At 49.7% G+C, this 22,918-nt stretch overlaps 1 protein-coding gene across 1 annotated transcript in view; it reads right to left on the bottom strand.

Moving 5' to 3' along the window:
• Positions 1–3,241: 3,241 nt before the first annotated feature.
• Positions 3,242–22,918, bottom strand: part of RPH3A (rabphilin 3A) — a 280,825-nt gene continuing 261,148 nt past the window's right edge. The window contains exons 15-23 of the mRNA XM_042962164.1: positions 22,561–22,635; positions 21,039–21,148; positions 17,781–17,907; positions 14,067–14,123; positions 13,209–13,363; positions 9,507–9,588; positions 6,245–6,341; positions 5,299–5,444; positions 3,242–3,662 (exon numbers count right to left, since the gene is read on the bottom strand). Of these exons, the coding sequence (XP_042818098.1) occupies positions 5,314–5,444; positions 6,245–6,341; positions 9,507–9,588; positions 13,209–13,363; positions 14,067–14,123; positions 17,781–17,907; positions 21,039–21,148; positions 22,561–22,635 (834 nt within the window). The 3' untranslated portion in view covers positions 3,242–3,662; positions 5,299–5,313. The remainder of the gene's footprint in view (positions 3,663–5,298; positions 5,445–6,244; positions 6,342–9,506; positions 9,589–13,208; positions 13,364–14,066; positions 14,124–17,780; positions 17,908–21,038; positions 21,149–22,560; positions 22,636–22,918) is intronic.

Here is a 22,918-nt window from a genome sequence, read left to right as displayed (position 1 = left end):
TCGTCTCGGAGTCATTGCCCATTTTCCTGAAAGCTGAAGCTTGACATAAACTTCAGAGAAACTGTGACGACAGTTTTCGTGCCTGTCGCTCTATGGACCACTCAAAAGGATCACCAGGGACATCTGAACTACAAACCAGAAAAATGCATCAGATCGTCGATGCCTGCCCCCACTCGCTCTGAGGATGCTTGGAGCCTGACATCTGGAAATCTTCTCACTGGCAGTGCTCGGGATTCAGACACTGGGTTTGTAATTTGCTCTAACCATTAGCCTGTGTTTTTCTTACATTTCCACAGAAATGCCTCATCCGTTCCCTGAGTGCCTACTGAACAAGGCAGAGTCTATATGATGGCTAACACTGCTTGCTGTACCTGTATTATATCCTCCTGGGAAGTAAACATCCATAGCGATAAAATCAGCAAGCCACTTGGCTATGAGAAGCCCTTGACCACCCCCAACCCCATTTCCAAGGTGGCTGGGACTGGTTGACTGATCTATTCTCTAGGATCCCCCCAGGATCAGATCAATTTTAGAGGACATTATAAAGTTGGGCTTGACTACACCGTTACTGTTCCTTGGGACATAGTTGGGGATAAGATTAATGATGTCATGCAGAGCTAAACTCGGCAGAAGAATAGCCAAATTCTCGGACAAGGGACTACCTTCGCTACCTCCTCCATTAGAACAAGGGGGTTATGTCCTGCGTTATGTCAATTCCTTCCATTCCAAAGCCCTGCTATAATTCAGCTTGAAGCGGTTACAGAAGTTGGGCCCCTCTGCCCGTGTTCCGTAGAAATAGGACTAATGGTAGGCAGTGGAGACACTATGACCACACTCCAAACGGTCTTAAGCATTAATTTGCTTCAAGCTTCTGCATCCCTTGCTTGCTGACCTAAGTCCCTTGGTCTATAGCAGAACTTACCTACTTCTCTTGGGATTTGCAGAGCGCCGGTCTCAGGAGACAAGGACAAAACTTTCCCAGAAGATAAGAACTGACCACGGATGCCAGCAAGCCTGGTCAAGGTCATGTCGATCTTCGACTAACCGCCTGGGCACCGGCTTCTCCTTCTCCCCCCCTTTCCCTTGCCTTCCCCTTGAACGCCCGCCAGCTCCTCCTGGACACGGAAGATGGTCTTTGAGACATTAGTTCACCACCTTCCCAGGTTGCCGGCTCCCTGAATAAAACAACCCTTCCTTTCCCACCATGATTCGTCACTTGAATATTGGTTTTCGAATGATGAGGAGGCAAACCTGAGTTCGGAACCGGTTCTGTGTCTGGTAACCACCCCCCCCCCCCCACCCATACTTTCCCATTACTAATACTGGTTCGGTACATTTGTCACAGGAGACGAACTGGTATTGGTGTGTTATTAACTCAAGTCCACAGTTCACATTAGGGTTCACTGTGTGTGCATTCTGCATAATGTCATGCGTCCACCATTATGCAATCATGCGGAACAGTGTCTCGAAAATGTCCTTGCCACACCTCCTCTTTCCTCGCTGTCTAGATCTTTCTTGTTTTCTGATTTATACGTTCAATGCTAACCACTTCTTTCTGAGCACCGCTTCTGCTGCATCCTGCACGTTTTCGTTGGTTGTTGTTCTCCTTTTCGTTCAGCACGGAATATTTTCAAGTTTCTTTTGAGACTTCTTTGACCCGTGCGTTGGTTAGAAGTGTGTTATTACATCTCCAGATACTTTGGAATTTTCCAGCTATCTTTCTTTGATTGATTTCTCATTTAACGCCACCGTGGTAGAGAGTATACTCTGGATGATGTGTATTCTTTGGAATTTGCTAAGGTGTGTTTTATGGCCTCAGAATCGGCATACCTTGGTGAATGGCCCGTGGGAGCTTGAGAAGAGTTTGTATTCTGGTTTTGTTGGAGATGTAGCCTATAAAGGCCAATGAGCTATCTATCTTAACAACCCTCTCTTAACCTGCTCAGCAATTCATTGCCACTTCCTCCCCTTCTGTATTAACAGGTCGACCGTTTGCCTGAGGCAAATGTAACCATGAAGGGGATGGGCTTCCCTCTGCGTGACACCTTGCTTACCAGTTGGATTGGATCTATTTCAAACCCACAGCGTAGAATGCTGTGTTAAGATGGGTTCAGAGGCTGCTAGCAGGCTCTGCGAGAAAGACGCCATATTGATTAGCAATGTTTGCCATGAGCACGGGGCAAGGTTAGTAATGTCTGCATTGAGCACAGGGCAACAGTGCCCCCTGCCACTTTTGGGGGTGCGACGTGGCCTTAACTGGTACCTCTTTCCACCTGGTGGCAGCTGGCTGATTTGTAGGAAAAACAGATGGACTTTAGGGCAGCGGTTTGCAAAGTCACCATGGGCGTGGGAAGCGGAAGGCGATAAGGCGTCAAACAGGAAGTATGTTCGAATGTACACCTTGTCCCCAGTGCACAGGAGAGTCTGGGGGTGGGGTGGCAGGGAGAGCATGGGTAGTTTGGAAAGAAAATATCCCCGGGTGATTCTAACATGCCTACTTCTTCCCCAGGATTGAGAACCCCCCTTTTGGGGGGGAAGAAAAAACTTCTAACATGGCCTGGATGGAAGTGGATGACTCCTTCTGGGAAGTAACCAACATTCCCGATAAATTGCTTCAACCCTTTCGGGATAGATCATAGGGAGATTAATCATCCTTCTGGGAAGTTAGTTACCTCCTCAGCTCACTTTTAGGACCACCGAAGGCTATCTGTGAAGGCTCCTTGTAGGATGGAAGGTTCTAGAACACAAAGGAGGCGTTTGATGATCGGTGATAGTATTAGCCAGTGTGTTAAGGACACTGTGCCGGGAGTCCCATGAAACAGCTTCTTTCCTGGCGCTGCTGTCGTGAGCCGTTGGGTGTGTTATTCCCTTTCCCAGGCTTTGGGTAATTCCTCTGTGAGATAAGTGAGTTGATTGGACTAGGCCCTGGCTCAACTCTGTCGTCTCTTTGGGCATGATCTGATTCCACGTCACCTTGGAATTTTCCCAAGGTTGGGCTAGAGGAGAGAAGAGGAGGGTTTGGGTACCAGGGAACAGCATTCAGCCATCATGGCCAGAAACCACACCTGCCTCGTCCACTGCTGTGTCCCCAAGGGCTGGAACGTAGCAGATACTCACTAAATACTGACTCTCCCAATAGCATCATGGGTCCTGACGGAGAGGAAGCACTTCCAGAAGCCAGAAAGGAAAACCCCAGGCCAACCAGCTTTCCTGGATATTCCTACTTTATTTTTTGGCTACATCGTCACTAAGAAAGGCAGTGGGAGGTTCTGCATGCACTGGAGGGCGTGTGTGGATTCTAGGCAGGGAGGTGGTTACATTTGTCGGGGACAGCGTGCACCCAGACCGGGGACACCGTGAGCTCGCTGCATGCCGATTCCAGCGCCCACACCAGCGTCGGGCTTGAGCAACACAGCCAGCATGCTTTCTCCTAAGGGCAACCGTGGGAAGGTGGGCTGAGAGTGGGTGCCCCGGGGACTGACAGAGAGACAGGGTCAGGGGGCAAGATGCCAGCGAGGAAGCCGTTGGCCATCTTGGGGAAGGGGAAGAGCCATCTCGATGTTTAGAAAACGGTTATTCGAGGCGAGAAACCAGAGTCTTCCGATGAGTTTGTGCAGGGAGCTGGGGGTGGAGGCATTGAATGGAGAGGTTCAAAGGCGTGTCTGGAGAAAGGCAGAGCGTTAGGGTCCATCTGGTGATGTCTATAGGTGATGGTGGGCTGTTAGAAGGAGGTGATTTTCACAGGGGTAGACAATGGAAACTGGGGGGAAAAACACAAGCCTTTCTCGTGGGGCAGTGAAGACTGCCTGACCCCAGCCTCAAATTTATAGCGTTCATTCTCATTGCTTTTTTCCTCCTTTCCATTATTATTATTATTTTTTTGGGGGGGGGGTAGACCGACCGATTCATGATGGGACAATGGCCTTTGGCATCAGGATCTGTCACTCTCGAAAGCTTTCCATTCATGATGGTGTTTTCTTCCCCTGACAAACTTGGTGAAGAAAGTGCAAGAGACACAGAGACTGAGACAGAGACACAGACTGAGAGATTCAAGGTGATTCTGAGTGAGAGACAGGATCCCAGAGATGCAGAGAGTCAGCGAGCGCTAAGGACGCAGTCGTGTGTTCCTTTAACTGACGGCAGAGGGGGGAGGAAGGCTGGGGGCTTTGGAGAGGCCCCCTGCCCCCAGAGCTCTGGTTTCTAAATGCCTTTGGCACCTGCTTGGGGAGCCCAGGGGCTGAGGAAGCCCTCTACAGGATGTCTACACAGCTCCCGGGACGTCGCCAGGCACCCGGGACATCGCCAGCAGCCGGCCCAGCCCGAGGACACCCAGCCCTGCCGGCAGGAGTGGAAGTTTTGAGAAGCACGGCCCAACGGGGACTTCCGGGCTGCGCCAGTTTGGGTCAAGCTGGTGAGGGGCGAGGCTGGGTTAAGGTCTCTGTTTTGCCGTTGCTATTTTACCCCCCTTGGGGAGAGAGAAAGGAGGAGGGGAGAGAGATGGACGGAGAGAGAGAGGAGTGTGAGGAGGTGAGAGAGTTTGGTGGGGTGCAGGGCCCGGGAGAGGGGAAGGGAGGTGGAGGGACAGGGTGGGGGCGCTAGAGAAAGGGTGTTGGGTTTTGCTAGGAAGCAAGTGGGGGGCATCCTGAAAGAGGAGGCTACGGGATCCCGTTGTGTGTTCCGTGCGTGCATTTCTTGACGCATCTGGAGCCAGGAGGGTGTGTTCCTAGGCCCCGGGGAGTTTAAACCCGGTGGTCTGTTTTCCTGGCCATTGGCGGGGGCGGGTAATGCTGTGGAGGGGCAGCCTGGCCCGGATGCTCTGTTTCTGCCCCGGTGCTGGTCCTCACAGCCTTGTCCGGGTCTGCTGACAACTGAGGATATGCGCAGACACGACACGCAAGTTGTGTGTGTGTGTGTGTGTGTGTGTGTGTGTGTGTGTGTGTGTTCGAGGCTAGGAGGGTCTAAAAACAGTTCTAAATGATGAGGAACCTTTGCCGTTTACCCAGAGAGGTCATTACATTCCAACCTCCTTGTCAAAATCGCCCCTTCCCTCTCCCTGCTGCCCCATCCTAGAGGGATCAGAGAGGGGCTGCACTCAGGGCCCGCGCCACAACATCGCAGAGGGAGGGAGGAGAAGGTCTTTGGCAGTGGTGCCCAAGGTGGGGGGGGGGGGCACCTCAAAGGCAGGTGCAGGGAGGGGAGGGGCGGAGGAGGCGGAGAGAAGAGGGACCGGAGTGCAAAGGGCAGCTGGGGTAGGCGGGTGGGTGAGCTGGCATGGGGGTGGGGCGTGGAGCTGGGGACCTGGCGGGGGGGATCCTAATCGCTCGACACGTGGTTCTCATTCTGTAGCTGGTGCCAACGCTCAATCTTCTTGTCCTTGTTTTTCAGACACTCGTACCAGTGTTTTAAGCGCTCTCCCTTGGCTGAGATCCCCAGCTGGCAGCCTCCTGGAGGACGAGATAGGGAGACAGGAGCAGGCAGTCAGAGCGGAGAGATGCGTGGGACTCTCACTCTGGACCCAAGTGTCTAGCTGGGGAAAAACTGCCACCAAGAAGTGACCCCTCCAGCAACCTGGGATCCTTCACTGTGGGGGGCTGTCGTAATGACGCTGTGGTTACTGCTGGCCTTCTCTGCCTGTGCCCCAGCTCCTCAGGATCCTGCCATGGCTCCCTATTGTAGCATCAGGTCATAGCTTCGCGGCCTCATCTTTAAAGACCTTCTGTGAGTGACCACCCCGCTCGGCGAAACTTCTCCCCACTCCTTCTGGGTACTCCACACGGTTGCCTATGCTGCGGCCTTTGCCCGGGGCTCCCTCCCTTGCCCCATGTTTAGCGGCTGTTCTTCCTCATCATTTGAAGGGATGCTGGGAAAATTAGAACCTTCCTCCACGACTTGCAAACAGAGTAAGGAGACTTCCTTTGCGCCCTGTTTTCTGAGGCCACAGACCCCACTCTCCTCTGTGATTCGAGTATGCACTAAACATGATTTGTGCAGCACATAACCAATCGTGACCCAATCGCCCAGCTCTGGAAGCCCTTTCCTGTGAAAGCATCCCCACGTTGGACCCAAACCAGTACCATGGGTCCTGACTTGGTGTTTGGGCAATGTAGCCACAAAAGACAAAGAATGCCCTGACCCCCCCACCTGCCCCCCCCCCCCCCCGCCACACCCCTCCCCAAGAGAAGCCTGGGTAAGGCTCTTCTCTCCCCGGAGGATGGGCTTTTCTCTGGGAGCTGGGAGCACTCACCGATGTAATCGTTGGATTTTCCGATGTCGTAGTCCCAGACCGAGATGTCCAGGGACTTCTTTGCCAGGTCACTATGTTTGATGTCATAGAAGAACTCCTGGTTGCAGCAGAGGGAAGACAGGTGAGTGAGAGGGTCCTGAGCCCTTAGAATCAGAAGCTAAGAGGCTGAGCCCTAAGGGTCCGTGGACCAACGGGAGGCCCTAGAACTGGGCATCTGGGAGCAAGGGGGCTCTCCTGCTCGAGCCTTTACCCCAGGCCTGACAATCCCCTTTCAACAAATACTCTGTATAACAAAGTCCCTCAAGCCCTGTAACTCTCTGTAACTTTCAATGACTCTCTGAAACAGGAAGGCTGATGGGGCTTTTCTAAGAGAGTTGCTCCTGGCCAAGTTTACTTGAAGGCAGATGGCCCGTGAAATCAGTCCTTCCATTCTGGTAGCTTCTGAAGTGGGTTTTCCTTTCACTCCATCATTTAGAGATTAAGGATAGTCGAGGGCCCTGAGGCTAATGTGAGGGACAGGTGCTTAGGTTTCCAGATAATCTGACTTTTATATAGCGTTTCTGCCTAACTATAAAATTCATTCACATTCACCATTAAAACAAACAAGGAAGCTAAAATAAAATAAAACCTAAATACCAAAACTTGCCGTCTAACCACCCAAGAATAGCCACTGTCAACATTCCCCGTGTGTGACCACATTAAAGTATGTTTTTAAAACTAATATGAATATTCATTTGAGTATTATATTATATGAAACATTTGAATATTCTATGAAATATAAAATAAATATACTGCACTATGGCCTTCTTTTCCCATTTTGTAACATATGATAAAAACCAGCTTAGCGGGGCGCCTGGGTGGCTCAGTTGGTTAAGCGTCCGACTTCGGCTCAGGTCATGATCTCACAGTTTGTGAGTTTGAGCCCCGTGTCGGGCTCTGTGCTGACAGCTCAGAGCCTGGAGCCTGCTTCACATTCTGTGTCTCCCTCTCTCTCTGCCCCTTCCCTGCTCATGCTGTGTCTCTCTCTGTCTCAAAAATAAATAAACATTAAAAAAAAATTAAAAGAAAAAAAACAGCTTAGCATGTTAGCAAATCTTTTTCTGCATCACCATTTTAATGGCTTCATTTAATGGTTGTGTGGCTGTTCCTTAACCTAATGCCCAACAGTTGAGTATTTAGGTTGTTTCCAACTTTCCACGCCGTTAATGATATGAGAAAAGGCAAACAGCAACTAAGTCATTGCGTACATCTATGACAGCTTACTTAGGATAAATTCCGAGAAATGTCTTTCCGGGTTTGTAAAATTTTAAGATAGAGAGCAGTGGGCGTATTCTGTGATGTCATCTGTGATCAATAGGAAAGCAAGCCACAGGGGCACCTGGGTGGCTCAGTCGGTTGGGCGGCCGACTTTGGCTCAGGTCATGATCTCGCGGTCCGTGAGTTCGAGCCCCGCGTCGGGCTGTGTGCTGACAGCTCAGAGCCTGGAGCCTGTTTCAGATTCTGTGTCTCCCTCTCTCTCTGACCCTCCCCCGTTCGTGCTCTGTCTCTCTCTCTGTCTCAAAAATAAATAAACGTTAAAAAAAAATTAAAGAAAAAAAAGAAAGAAAGCCACATACGTATTTGTTTTGTATACTTATAAATTCTGGAAACGGATAATATACAGTTACTCTGGAAGAAGACAAGTAGTTGATAGAGGCTGGGAAAGGAGGAGGATTTTGACCGGATACCTTGGGTCCTTTAGGAATTTTCAAATATGTGACTATATTACCTGTTCCCCGAATAAATGGAATTTAAACTTAAAAACTGTAAGGCTTTTGGAGTAGTTTGACAAACATCCCTTAGGAAGTCAGACTGGTTTGTTCTCGTGCGCATGGCGTGTACCTTTCCCCACAGGCTCACCAACACCCGTATCAACATTTTACGGTATTTTTTGCCAGTTTGTGACGAGTATGGTGTCTGGCCTTGTTTCATACTTTCTCTATTGTTAATGAGGCTTATTGGCTGCCTGGATTTCTCCTTCAGTGACTTGTTCAGACTCCAGGAGAGGGTAGGGCAGGTCGGCAACAGTTGCCAGTTGGTTCCTGACTCAAAATTCCTGAGTCTGAGTTGGGGTCCAGCTGAAAGAGGGGCCTGGGAACGGGGTGGGCTGAACTAATGGCCAGGGATGCTCTGAGCTCTGTTTACACAGAACATTCTCCACGCACGCCCATACAGGCACGTGCGTTTTTAAAAACAAAACAACACAAAACACCTGTACTGTAGCTTTCTTTCCCTACCTTCCGACATTTGGTGAAAATCCATACTCGCGGGCTCTGACCCAACATCAGATCATTATATTCAACGTATATTTCCGGACGCCTACCATCTAACAAAACTGTCAACAAATGATGCAGAGGGACAGGGTAAGACGCGGGGGCATGTAAAGCCTGGAAACACAGAGGAGAGCGTACCTGCAGGGTTAACACCCCAACTCCTGAGGGATGAGAAGGAGTTTGCCAGAAAGGAAAAGAGAGAGATGGAAGGCCAGAAAAAGGGAGCAGCGAGGGCGAAGGCTATGAGACGTACCAAGGACCCGTGTGAGGTTACTGTGACCTGAGAAGGGGAGTCAAGATAGGGCAGGGGTGGGACGTGAGTTCGAAAGGGCTTGACTGTCACCCTAAGAAGTGGGGAGGCCACTGCTGGGTGAAGCAACAGGGATGACAAATCCGGATCCATTCTTTAGAAAGCTCATGTTTAGGTGGAGGATGGGCCAAACACAAGGGAGTGAGGCAAGAGTCTAATGCAACAGTCCAGACAGAAAATGCCAGACAAGTAACACTGAGACAACAGGAAGGAGCGCGTTCAGAGGGTATGTAGACAGTGGCCTTGCGGGGACTTGATGCCCAGGATGGACATGGTGGGTGAGGGAGAAGAGAGAAGGGAGCGCCAACTGGGTGGATGGTAAAGGGCATCACTACCCCCATTTATTTCCTCAAATTTCAGTACCACAAACTATTAGAATTGGTAAAGACATTGGAGATGATTTCCTTTCAATCTCTCTCCGAATGCAGCTTCTTCCTATGGCATTCCTAATCCATAGGCTTTTGTCTTAGGCTTGATTCCCTCTGGTGACCAGGAACTCATTACCTATCCTTTAGCTAATTCAAGTCGATCTGTGAGAAAAACTTTTCTTGACGTGCTTTACAACGTCCTAGTAGGGAGCGTGTTCCTCTCTCGCATCTAGGAAATCTCTCAGAGCATGACAAAAATGGGGCAGCCTCACCTCATTAAATTCAGGATTCAAGGTTTTCTTCTTTATTTGAGTCTTGTGTTTGGCTTTCTTTCCCATGTCCGGTTTCAGCCAGCTGAGAGGAGACAGAAATGCTATTGTGGATGACGTTAAACGAGTAAGAGCAGACTCTTGATGACCCCAAAGGTGCCGTCCGGCGTCAGGAGAGTAAATGAACAAATCAGAAAGTGAATCAACATTAACGATGGCCAACGTGCACTGGAGCATCTACCGGGGACTGTGCTGAGGACCGTAGGTACATTTAATTCTCAACAAACCCTAGACGGTGGAGTTACGGCCACCTGTTTTACACACAAGGAAATTGAGCATCCAGAGTTGAGACACGTGCCTCCGGTCACACAGCTGGGGACTTGACCCAGCTGTTGCCTATGGAGTCCATGCTCCCAGCCAGTATTTTCTCCCAAGGGATCGGATTGAAAGCCTAGATGGTGGTGACTGGAGTCTCACTATTACCCCTTAGACTGCCTCCAAGTCCTGGGGAGACGGTGACTGTGTAGACAGAAAGGAGAAGAAGCCAATCTGATTATAGTAAATCCTGCTCAAAACTGGTCGGTGGCCCCCCCTTCGACCTCAGGGTAAAGTTCAAAATCCTTGATGTGGCCTTTAAGGCGCTGTATGATTGGGTCCGTGCCCCAGCCCAGCCTGGTCTTGCACCATGCTCTTCACCCCACTCCCCATTCACTGTCCTTTCCACCGCGGGGCCTTTGCACATACCATTACCTCTGCCTAGAAGGCTCTTCCCCAGTGTAGGCACAATGCCTGGCACATAGTCGGTGCTCAACTAATTTCTTCTGGGCAAATAAATAAAATAGGCCAACAACTCTTAGGAGTGGGGATATCTGGATTCGGATTAAAGCTATCACTCGCTGTGCAACTTTGAACCTGACTGTAGCTCTGGCATACCCCAGGTGCCCAGTCTCTAAAGAGGGCAAACTTTTTTTTTTTTTTCTTACTTACAGAAGGGTTTTGGAGGACAATCTATTTTATTTCTTTATTTCTATTGAAGTATAGCTGACGTATAATGTCCCATTAGTTTCAGGGGCACAACACAGTGACTGGACAAGTCTATGCTTCTACCGTGCTCACCAAACCCGTCACCATACGACACGACTGCAACACCATCGACTCTATTCCATACGCTGTACCTATGATCCCTGTGACTCATCCATTCCATGACTGGAAGCCTGTACCTCCCACAGCCCGTGAGGATAATTTTATTCATCTGTGAATTTTACTTTGTAATGTTTATTTATTTTTGAGGGAGAGAGACATACAGCACAAGTGGGGGAGGGGCAGGGAGAGAGAGAGAGAGAGAGAGAGAGAGAGAGAGAGAGAGAGAGAGACACAGAATCTGAAACAGGACCGACTGAGCCACCCAGGCGCCCTGAGGATACTTTTCAAGAAGAGACACAAAGTTGGTACTGAAAGTATGAGGTGCTGAGCGACGATAAAGATAAGATTGGGGCGCCTGGGGGGCTCAGTCGGTTGAGCGTCCAACTTCGGCTCAGGTCATGATCTCAAAGTTCATGAGTTTGAGCCCCGCGTCGGGCTCTGTGCTGACAGCTCAGAGCCTGGAGCCTGTTTCAGATTCTGTATCTCTCTCTCTCTCTGTCCCTCCCCCACTCATACACACTCTCTCTCTCAAAAAGAAACATTAAAAAAAAATTTAAAGAGATAAAATCAATTCTGATTTTGAAAATCTTTATTTGGTCTTAAACCGATTAATGGCCTCCTTTTAGCTTTCCCACAATGGCCACCAGGGCAGCTGTTTCCCTGGTGACCTCAGCAACGCTCCTTCTTCTGCAGAGATTGGGCAGACGAGAGAAGGGGTGGTAGGGAGAATTATTTAAGAAAAACAATTTGCATGTGCCTGGGATGTAATGGAGGGCAGGACAGTAGTCCATGAGCCAATTTTCTCTATTGGACCGTATGAGAAAATAAAAGCCAATGACTCCCAGAAATCAAACTCACCCCTGACACGTGGGTTCTTTTGTTCACTAACTCCTCATTCGAAGAAAATCTGAAGCAAAATCCACACTGAGTTTTAGCCATGACCCGAAGGGAAGCATTGCTTTCGATTATGAAAGGTAGTCAGTGGGAGGGAGCGTCTCCCAGGCTGGAGGGAACAATGAGCACCCTTTGCCGTGAGTAGGACTAGTGGTGGTGGTGATTTATAACCATAATGGCACATATTTATGGAGCACTTACTACGTACCGGACCCCACGAAAACACACCTCTCAGATCTCCAACCGCAGGGGGCAAAACTGGCTGACAAGCTGCTGGACTCTGATTTCACCCCGATGTTCCCACTGTGGCTGCGCTTGCCCTGGGCAGCTCCCGTACCTGGGCCGGCAGGGACAGGAGGCAGCCCGATTTCTGGGAGGTGCAGGGCCCCTCCGAGTGACTTTGCACTCCAGGATTCCCCACAGCCTGCGTCAAAACTTCCTCAGAACTGCCCTTCAATCTTCGACTTTCCCTGCCCAACCGTCCCCCCTCCTCCCCACCTGTTCTCCTCTGACCCTCCTCTCACTCCCTCTCAAATCTCCTTCACAGGCATGTTCCCCAATAAATCTCCTGCACATCTCACGCAGTCTTGGTGTCTGCTCCTTGGAGGAGAGAACCTCATGGCCAATATTACTCTTCCCGTTTTACAGATGAGGACATCGAGGGCCAGAGATGTGAAGGCACTAGCCAAAGGTCACACAGCTGGAGAACACTGAAGACTACCGGCTCTCAGATTCAAACCCAGGCAGTCTGGACCCGGAGCCCAGGCTTTCCACCATATCGACAGAAACACAACTTGCTTATAGTTACACAGCTAGCAGCTGGCAGAGATGGGAGAGGAGCCCCACGTCTGATTCAGTGGTGGCCACGAGAACGTGCCGGGTGGACCTCCAGCCACAGCATAACTGACCTAGGCCCCAGCTGCTGCACTTGGAAATCCAGCCACGTTCGTGCCAAGACCCTGCTCCCAGCTGATGACTGAAGGTGGCAGGGCCCCCTCCTAGGAGACATGGGACTCGTCTGGCGGCTGATTTGGGCCTTGAGGACTCGGACGGTCTCGCCGAACTTGCATCTAGTATGCTTCCACTGGCTCCCACCTCCCCTCTCCGCTCTCGCACACACGGTGGCCTCTCCCACTCCCTCCCTGCTTTCCCTCACTCAGGCATTTCTCCTAGTGAACCTTTGTCTGTTGAATCCCATCTTGGCATCATTCCAGAGGACCTGGACTAACACAGATAACACGTCTCTCTTACTCCCCATGGTGGCGATTACTGGAATAACCAAAGTCTAAGGCCTGAGAGCATTTCCAGACTGGGAAATGCTGGAATTGCTTCTTCAGTGGTGAGGCTCTGGACTGCTGGAGGGATGTGGTGCTGATTCCAGGGGGCTCCAAATGGGGTTACTGCAACTTGCCGACTGCCTCTCTCCCACTGGAGAGGACAGAGTCACAAAACTCCTCATACGGGCGAGCGACACAGCGGTCTGACTGTCTGAGGCCCCAGACTCACACTCTAGCCAGTTCTGGACATCACCTCATTGTGTGACCCTGGGCACGCTCATTCCCTTCTCTGAGCCTCAACGTTCAATGATCTTGGGGAAATTCTCTAGGTTCTCCCTTTGCAACGATCTAGGACCCCGTCTGGGGTCCATCCACAGTCCCAATGACTCACAGCTTGACAAATGGATCTGAGTAGCCATTGGCATCCATGGCGGCCAGGTGCACGCAGCGTATGATGCCCACGATGAGGCCTCCCTGCTGTGTGCTGTACATGAGGGACACCAGGATCTTGCCGCGTTCCTCTATGTCACCAATTCGTTCCACCTGCTGTAGAAGAAGACGGCATATGGGTCTAGGAAGGGGAGGGGGCCAGGCAACGGGACGGATGACTGGCAGGAGGGAGGAGCCTGTGGAAAGTAGGAGGCGCTGGCCCGCCCCAGCACGGTCAGCACCATGGACAGCAGATGCTCCCCAGACTCCAGAGACCAGAAAGTCGGGCTGGCAGTGAAGGCACCTGGGGGCCTGGGGCTTTACTCTGACTTAGACAAGGACAGAGCCCTGAGTGATTGGAGGTGGGGCTGGACCCTGGTTCCAGTCTGACTCTGAACTCAGATTTGCCTGAGTAAAACAGTTTTCTCACCACTGTAGTCCCTGGGGTCCCATGAGGGACCTGGGCAGAGGGCACAGATATGTAGCCCAACCCCAGCCCCAGCCAGCCTGTCCTAGGTCCCCACGGAGGGAGAGTGGCATTGCTTTAGTCCTGCAGAATTTTTCAGCAGAGCTTCTGCCAACAAGGCAGGGGAACTCAAGGGTGTGCCCCGGGTGTGAGAGGGTGGGCTTTCTTGGCCTTGGGGGCTCCAGACGGGAGGAGCATCCATTTGGTCTCATGTTCTAATGGGAAGGGGTACTTCTCTCGTGGTACACCGACGGGCAAGTGGTTTTGGGGGAAAGAATAAGGAAGGGGCTGGGAGGGAGAGAAAAGAGAATTGGCAGATCCTGACTGCGGCTTCAATACCCACTGAGTGCTCACCTCCTCCTCATAAAGGGCCATGCCTCGGGCTGACCCGGTGGTTCCAGCACGCTTCATCTTAGAGGAAAGAAACAGAAAGGAAAGATAACGTGAGTCTATGAGTCTCATCTCCTTACATGGGAAGGATCGGAAACCCACATCCTTCCATTAGCAGCCAGAGCCACGAGGGTGACTTCTCCAAACTTCTGTGGTCCTCCAGCTCCCCTTGTTTTAGATAAAGTTTATGTAATGTTAACCATTTGACAGACCACGTTAATGCACAATAGCCTATGATGCAGGTTGTATTCCTATCCCATTTGACAGATGAGGACACTGAGGGTCAGAGTGGTTAAGCCACTTGCCGGAGGTCACATAGCCAAGAAGTGGCCGGGCACCCCACTCATAAAACAGGTAAGATTTCATCTGCTTTGGTAGAGTTGGCACAGGGGGCTTGGGGTCTGAACCCCCCTTGGTTCCTAAGGTCCTTTTGTGGGATCCTAGGACTCTGGGGAACACAATGTGGAAACCACTGCCTAAATCCAACCTCCCCACTACAGAGATGAGGAAAACTGAGGTCCGGGGCGGGGGTGGGGGGAAGGGACAGCACTTGCGAGGCCCCTGCTCTTCGTGGGGCATGTGGGGGTAGTTGGCGGTGGGAAGGTTAAGGACAAAGAGCAAAAGATGTCCTGCGGCGGCTCCAGGCCCCTTCCTGTCCCCGCCACCTTTGTGCCTCTGGGGCTGGCTGCATCCCTCACAGCAAGATGGGCAGACTCGGAAGCAGATAACCCAGGTGGGGGCCTGGCCACTGTCCTGACCAGCTGGACTCACTGAGTGAGGGATGGAGGAGGAGGTCTGAAGAACCAGCTGTTTCTAGGAAAAGAGCCAGAGCCAATTCTTCACTCTTAGGATTGTCTTTAATGATTTATTTGGAGCCTGGCATTTGGGGCAAATTGCTTCTTGCAATTTTCCTTGCTCTGTCTTGTTCTTCTGCCTATGCTATAGAAACATGGTGCGGCACATGGGATATTCCATCCTCGGGCTGGCCATCTGGTGGGAGGATGCTGTAGGACTTCCCCTCCCGCCCCCCACGGAGTCCTTGTGGGGAGCTGGCCCACTGCCCAGGGGGAAGAGTCACACTGGTGGCTGCAGGAGAGCTAGGCTCTGGCCGGTGCGTGAGAGCACAGCCACTGACTTGTGGCATAACCTTGGCAGCTCGCTCCCCTCTGTGGGCCCAAGGGGGCCCGTATGTAAAATGGGCAGGTTGTTTTGTCTCTAAAAATACAGAGTGCTGGGTCCCACCCTACCTCACTAAGTCAGGATCTCCAGGGAGATCCCCACGAATCATAGTTTAAGCTCTGGTTTAACATGTGGTTTAAACTCCGGTTTACAATTTGACAATACATTTCATATTTAAAAAAAAAAAAAAAAAAAAAAAAAAGAAAGAAACTCCGGTTTAAAAATCTCCAGTTGAGAACTGTTTGCAGCCTCCGCTGTGCCAGCCTCGCTCAACACCTCCAGCCGTGCTCCAGCCGAAGGAGAAGGCGGGTAAGTAGGGAGGTCTCCGTGCCAGGGCTCATACAAAGCAGACTGCTCGAAAATGGGCGGGGGGGGGAGGGGGGGGGAAGCCTCAAGGAAGCCACAGGTTACAAAAGCCGCTTGCAAGAGTGCGCCCTCTACCGGAGGGTGAAGAAACCTCATCGTCACAGGCCTGGCCCTGTGGCCTTGGGTGAAATCAGACGTTATCAGAAGTCCACTGAACTTCTGATCCGCAAACTTCCTTTCCGGCATCTGGCGCGAGAAATTGCTCAGGACTGCAAAACAGATCTGCGCTTCCGGAGTGCAGCCATTAGACTTTGCAGGAGGCAGTGAGGCCTAGCCGGCGGGCCTCTTTGAAGACGCTCCATGCCAAACGTGCAACATTGTGCCAAAAGGCATCCAGCTAGTGCACCACACACACGGAGAAAGTGCTTAAGAATCCACTATGATAGATAACATTTGGAGGTGCCTCGGTGGCTCCGTCCGTTAAGCACCTGACTCGTGATTCTGGATCATGATCTCAAGGTCGGTGAGTTGACTGTGCCGACTCTGCTTTGGGTGTCTCTCTCTCTGTCCCTCCCCTGCTCATACTTGTGTGCGCTCTCTCTCTCAAAACTATCTAAACATTACAGAATTTTTTTTCTTCCTGTTATTGGTGGCTCTGAACGTTAGGTACTTTTTTTTTTTTTCCCCATGGGAATCAAAAGTTACCTGAGTATACGATTGCAAGGGAGAACACAGGGGACAGAAATCAGGTATTAACAGTTTCTCCATTTTCATTTGTGTGTGAATTTTTAATGCAAATGCAGAGACCTAAAGCATTAATGCAAGTGAACATGTTTCAATGAACACGATTCAGTAGCTTCAACTTTATAACGATCTTAAATAAACCAGTTACATTTTTCTGGACAATGCCAGCATTTGGATTTTTTTTTTTTTTAAACAAGGAAATTTCTTATCGACGGCAGCTAAACGGTGTTTGTGGCTTTTTAAAAAAAAATTTTTTTTAAACGTTTTTATTTATTTTTGAGACAGAGAGCGACAGAGCATGAATGGGGGAGGGTCACAGAGAGAGGGAGACACAGAATCTGAAACAGGCTCCAGGCTCTGAGCTGTCAGCACAGAGCCCGACGCGGGGCTCGAACTCACGGACCTCGAGATCGTGACCTGAGCCGAAGTCGGATGCTCAACTGACTGAGCCACCCAGGCGCCCCAAGTGGCTTTTTTTTTAAAATCACGTGGTAGATTCCCTCCATTCACCATTCTGAGTTGTCCTACAAGTCCTACCTGTTTTTTTAATGTCGTCGGTCCTCTGTGCTGTTCCTGTAAGTTTGCTACTTAAGTACACTGAACTATAGAAACAATCGAAAACAATACAAATCCCCAGTTGATTCCGAGGTATAGATTGGTATTCTCCAATCTCCAAGTGGAGCGCCTTGGTTTGGTTCCTGTTTTTTCCCAAAAGGCAAGCAGCACATAGCAGTAACAGCTCCAATGCTCTATAGGTAGTCTCAGATTAATCCTTCAAAGACCTTATGAAGTTGGTACTTGCTACATTAGTCCATTTTACAGATGAGAAAATTGAGGCCTAGAGAGGTCAAATCATTGGGCTCAGATTATACTAGAAGTGCCAGAGCCTGAGTCTGGCTCCAGAGCCCATATCTTAAGCACTATGCTACCCTGTCGCCCGCTGATCTGCGCGGTGCTTTAGGAATTCGTGACCGACAAGGGGGGTGAGGCAGTATTATTTTCTACAATAGCAACAGTTAATTTACAAATGGCTATTAGACCCTAGGTTCTGTTCTGATTGTATGTATCACACAACCGTCCTATGGCGAAAGTCCTGTTAGGATGCCCATGTTGTAGACTAGAAAATCGGAGGCTCAGAATAGTTCAGACCCTTGGCCGAGGCCAGGGACCAGGGAAATGGCGGAGTCAGGCTTTGAACCCAGACAGGCCACACTGCTGCACCACACTGCCCTTCTCAATGTCACCGAGGAGGACGCGGACGTCAGAGAAGTGATGTTGGTACAGGGTTGAAGAGCCAGGATGCCATCCCGATGTTCTGACCTGAAATCCCCCTCCCACCTCCACTGTCGGGCACCCTGCAGATCTATCACCCCCTTTGCAGGCCCCAGAGGAAGGCCCCAGCCCCCAAACTCTTCTCCCCCATCGCACCCTCGAGGCAAAGGCACTCACCGGGATCACCCGCTCCAGGCAGATGTTGAAGTTCTTTCTCTGGTTAGGCTTCAGTTTCTTGAGTGAGAATCTGGTCTCACCGATAAACTCGTTATGGCCAAATTTGTCCTCGTCACAGACAGAGATCCTGCGATCAACATAAGGAAGGGGTGGGGAGAGAAAGAAGGGCCTATATTGAGCACCTACTATGTACCAAGAGCTGTGATCGATACTGACAAGGAATGTGTCGTGCGCATAGGAATATTTCAGTTTCCTATTTTTTGAGCACTAGGCCAGGTACTTTGTTTCTTCCTTATTACCGTGTAACTTACAAGCAGTAATGTGTACAAATCTTAAATTTATAACTTGCTGAATTTTTGCATAGGTATACACTGATGTAACCACCACCCACCTCAAGATATAGAATGTTCTGGCTCCTGGAAGATCCTCAAGGTCCCTCCTTGTCATGACCTCCCTCAAAGATAAGCTTCATCTACGTCTATAGGCATTTGTCATTTTCCCTGCTGTATAGTATTCCACTGTGAAACTATACCATGATACTTGTGCTACTGATGGGTATTTGCTTTTGATCCATTTCTAGTTTTGAGCTATTACGAAGAAAGCTGCTGCAATCAACTTTTTTTTTTTTTTAAAGGGGGGTGGCCTGGGTGACTCAGTCTTTAAGCATCCGACTCTTGGTTTCAGCTCAGGTCATGATCTCGCGGTTCGTGGGTTTGAGCCCCGCGTCGGGCTCTGTGCTGACAGCTCAGAGCCTGGGGCCTGCTTCAGATTCTGTGTCTCCCCCTCTCTCGGCCCCTTCCCTGCTCGCACTCTGTCTCCCTCACTCTCAAAAAGGAAGAAACATAAAAAAATGAAAGAGAAAACAGTGTTGTAATTAATCATCGGGGAAATGCAAAACCAGAATTGCGACACCACGGCACAGCCACCAGAATGGCCAAAATGGAAATGTGTTGATGAGGATGGGGAAGACCCAGGACTCTCGTGCACTGCTGTTAAGAGTGGCAACTGGTACAATCTCTTTGGGAAACTGGCAGTTTTCTGTTAAAGCTGAACGTGCACATACACTACAATTCAACCCTTACTCTCCTAGGAAGAAAAGCATGCACAATATGTGACTCGAATGTTCCCAGCTATACTATTGTAATAGCCCCCCAATGAAAACCAACCAAATGCCCCTCAGCAGTAGAACGGACACATAAAACTGTGGCATCGTCACCCCAGGGGATACTAAATAGCGACAAGCATCAACGATCTACAGCCACAAGCAACAACTTGGGTGTGTGTCACGAACATAGTATTAAGTGAAAGGAGGCAGACACAAAGGGTCATGTTGTGCCATCCCGTTTATGTAAAGTACAAAACCAGACTGAGTTCATTTGTCCTGTCGGAAGTCAGGACAGTGAATGCCCCGAGGGAGGGGTCCTCACTACGGGGACAGCGCTGGTGGGGCAGGGAGTCTGTGGTCTTGGGAATGTCCTCTTCTTGGATCCTGATGTGTTCATGTGGTAAAAATTCATCAATCTGTGCAGTTTTTTTTTTTTTATGTGTGCATTTTTCTAAGTGGATGTTACCCTGCAATAGAAATGTTTACTTAACCTAATACTGTAGCTGGTGGGAATGTGCATGGAACAGCCAAATTTGAAACGCCGTTTGTGCGATTTGTAAAATAAAACAAACCCCACAACGGCGGATACTATGAAGCAGCAAATGCCTGCTCACTTCGTTTCTATCCTAAGGAAACACCAGTGTGTATACACGGAAGCATAAAGGATACTTGTTGCAACTTTGTTGGTAATAGAAGCTGGAAACAACCTAAATGTCCATCCATAAAGGATACTCGTTGCAACTTTGTTGGTAATAGAAGCTGGAAACAACCTAAATGTCCATCCATAAAGGATACTTGTTGCAACTTTGTTGGTAACAGAAGCTGGAAACAACCTAAATGTCCGTCCACAGGGCGATGGCTGAATAAACTGGCAAACATTTACATAAAATTTAAAAACATGCCAGATAATACCACCATGGTGTATAGATACGTAGTTATGCAGCTAAAGCCTAAAGGATGCTGGGGAATGATATCCATAAAATTCAGTATGGTGTTTAGCCCTGCGAGGGAAGGAAGAGAAGGAAAGGGTATAGAAGAAAAGCTTTGACCTGCTTCTGTGGCACTTTATTTCTTGAAGATAATAATAATTTAAAAAGCAGCACATACAGCGCAAGAGTGAGATTTTCTAAAAGACCGAGTATTGAGTTTGTCGGTGTTTGTTTTATTATGTTCTACACTCTTCTGTGTCTTTGTAATATTTAAATTATAAAAGGTTTTCAAAAACGTGTGATAAGCCATTCTGTACAACTCTCCGAAGCAGTCAAATATTAGGCAGATCTAAATGTCTTCTGGCTATAACGCCAAGATACATTGTTAAGAAAAAAAAGGAAAGTTCCAGATCTATGCAACATGATACTTTATAGGTTCTGAACAGCAGTATGAACATGTGTACACTCACAAAGGGAGGAAGAAGGCCCGGGCTGGCAGACGGGGTTAACATTTAAAAGGAGTTTTGCCTTCTCTGTAATTTTTTTTTTTTTTATAACAAGGAACGTGTATTCATTTATGACTTCTATAATTACAAATGCAGTTTAATAAAACACTGAAGAATATAAAATGGCACCAATATATTGTTAAGTAAGAGAGGCTAATTAGACCATCCTATTGGATGGTCCATTTTTATAAACACTTAATTTTAATTTTTTTTAACGTTTATTTATTACTGAGAGAGAGAGACAGAGTGTGAGCAGGGGAGGGGCAGAGAGTGAGGGAGACACAGAATCCGAAGCGGGCTCCAGGCTCCGAGCTGTCACCACAGAGCCCAATGCAGGGCTCAAACTCATAGACCACGAGATCATGACCTGAGCCGAAGTCGGACGCTCAGCCAAGCCACCCAGGTGTCCCATATAAACACTTAATTTTAGAAGAATTGTTGGCACACACACGCAAGGTCACACGCATGAATACACACACACACACACACACACACACACACACACACACACACAGCCCGAATGTCCAGACACCAAGATGTTAAGAGTTTTGTTTATCGCTGTTTTCAAAAGTTTCTACCAGCACTATACTGTTTTTGTAGAAGTGGAAAAGAAAGGAAAAAGTAAGCAGACACATTTTCCAGAGTGGCCCCTGGCAGCTACAGACGTGTCCATCTGCCCGGCCTCCATGTCCTGTCCGCCCACCCTCCTGCCAGGTACCTGAGCGTCTTCCTCTGCATGTCCTCGTCTGTGATGCCGTGATAGACAAGTGTCTCGTTCCACACGGGGTTCCGGGTGTTCCGCAGGGTTTTTGTACGAAGCTTGTTGGACTAGAGCCCAGAGAGATGGACAGACACCTGCCTCGGTGGGGAGCCAGCCCTGCGGCCCTATCCTTTGGGTTGATTTGGGGGTGGGGGTGGGCGGGTGATGTAGGAGTCCTCTCCCCTTACGAGTATCCAGGGGCTCAGATGTTCCCAAATGCATGTTTTCGGTGAGTGAGGGGCATCCTGTAGGGTGATGGCTACAGCCATCACCAATGCTGGACATTGGGCCACCCCTCCCTCCATGCACTGGTCCTTCTCTTTGAACTTTCCACTAAGATTAGAAAGCAGAGACATCTTCCTCTGAGGAAAAAAAATACGATTTATAGGCCAGAAAGAAAGAAATAAGAGTCCCCCGTTTCTAGGCAGTAAAGAAACAATTTCTGGGGATATTGAAATGGTTCCTTCTGTCTTCCTCCATGCCTGAATTCCCTCGGGGACAAAGTTTTCATTTTGTTCTAAGAGAGAAGGCTAAACACGCACTATGTCCAGAAGAGGCGGCCTGGTGACAAATCTAATTCATACTAACATGTAAATGACTCACTGGGTGCTTTGGCAAAGCAAGTTTGGATTGAGGACTGAGCAAAGAGTCTCAAGGAGAAGTGAATGTCACTGGGGAGTTAGAATGAGTAGTAGCCAAACACTTCAAAGTTTGGCCACGGCCAGGTGAGGGACTCTCCTTGATCCAAGCAAAGAAAGGGTAAGAGAGAGAACATGCATGTGAATGCACGCACGTGTGTCCTCTTTTTGTGTGATGTGGCATTTCCTACTTGCAGAGATTTTTAACAGGCAGTTTCCCAAGATCACATAAGCGAGTGTGCGGTCGCCCTTGTTTTTAGGACATCCATATCAAATTAAGTCAACAAACCAGAAAACAAAACTCAAGAAAGCACCCTTTCCTTTCTAGCCTTGTCTTCTGAGTGGGTCAATCCAAAGGGAGGAGAGTTCACTCCATTTTCCCTTCCCAGGGCAAGGTCGCGATATACTGACTTTCACTCAGTAACAGAACATATTCTCAAATGCTTAGCCCCACAGCCTGGAGAGAGTTATTCATTTCTGTTAAGAGCTGAGCAGTCTTTGGTTGGGGGCGTAAAGTGAGTGGGGGAAGTGAGCCACGGTCAGCACTGGGGAGCCACTGAAGGTGTCTGAGCAGGTGGATCGCATAATCAGGGCTTCTGCTCCCCCCTGGCCTTCGGCAGCTCCTTGGATCCCAGGTTTCTGGGCTGGAGAAATGGGCAGAGCGCCTGCCCCTTGGGGAAGAATGACTCCTGTCTGTCCCTTACCCCTTGCAAGGACTTTGCCGCTCAGGGAGGAGGGGCGCTGGGGCCAGATAAGGCTATTTTAGGCTCTGGGCTGGGAACCTTGGGTGCCTGCCAGGGCCCATGTGCCCAGCCTGCCGAGAGGCCCGGGCCATATGGTACCTTGCTGGCTCCCGGCAGGAGATGCAGCTTAACGTAAGGATCAGCCAAGCCGTTGGAATCCATGGGCTTCAGTCCCTGCAAGAGAACGGGCAACAGCATGAGGGCCTCGGGAGGGCCTGGCACTCAACCGTCATAGGCAATGGACACAGCCCCTGACATCTGTCCTGCCCATCGGTGCACCCGTGTGCTTCCTCTTCCAAAGAGAGAGAAGGGAAGTGAAGTCTCTTGGAAAGAACGCCGGAATCAGGCAGACAGGATTTGAAGCCTGGCCATGTGTGACGCCTTCCCAGCTGTGTGAGTTTGGGCAAGTTCCTTAGCCTCCCTGAGCCTCATTTTCCACATCTGTCAAATGGGATGA

This window comes from Panthera tigris, chromosome D3 (assembly GCF_018350195.1).
Source record: "Panthera tigris isolate Pti1 chromosome D3, P.tigris_Pti1_mat1.1, whole genome shotgun sequence".
Taxonomy (NCBI): Eukaryota; Metazoa; Chordata; class Mammalia; order Carnivora; family Felidae; genus Panthera; species Panthera tigris.
The sequence above is the reverse complement of the archived record's forward strand: the minus strand, read 5'-3'. Positions and strand labels throughout refer to the sequence as shown.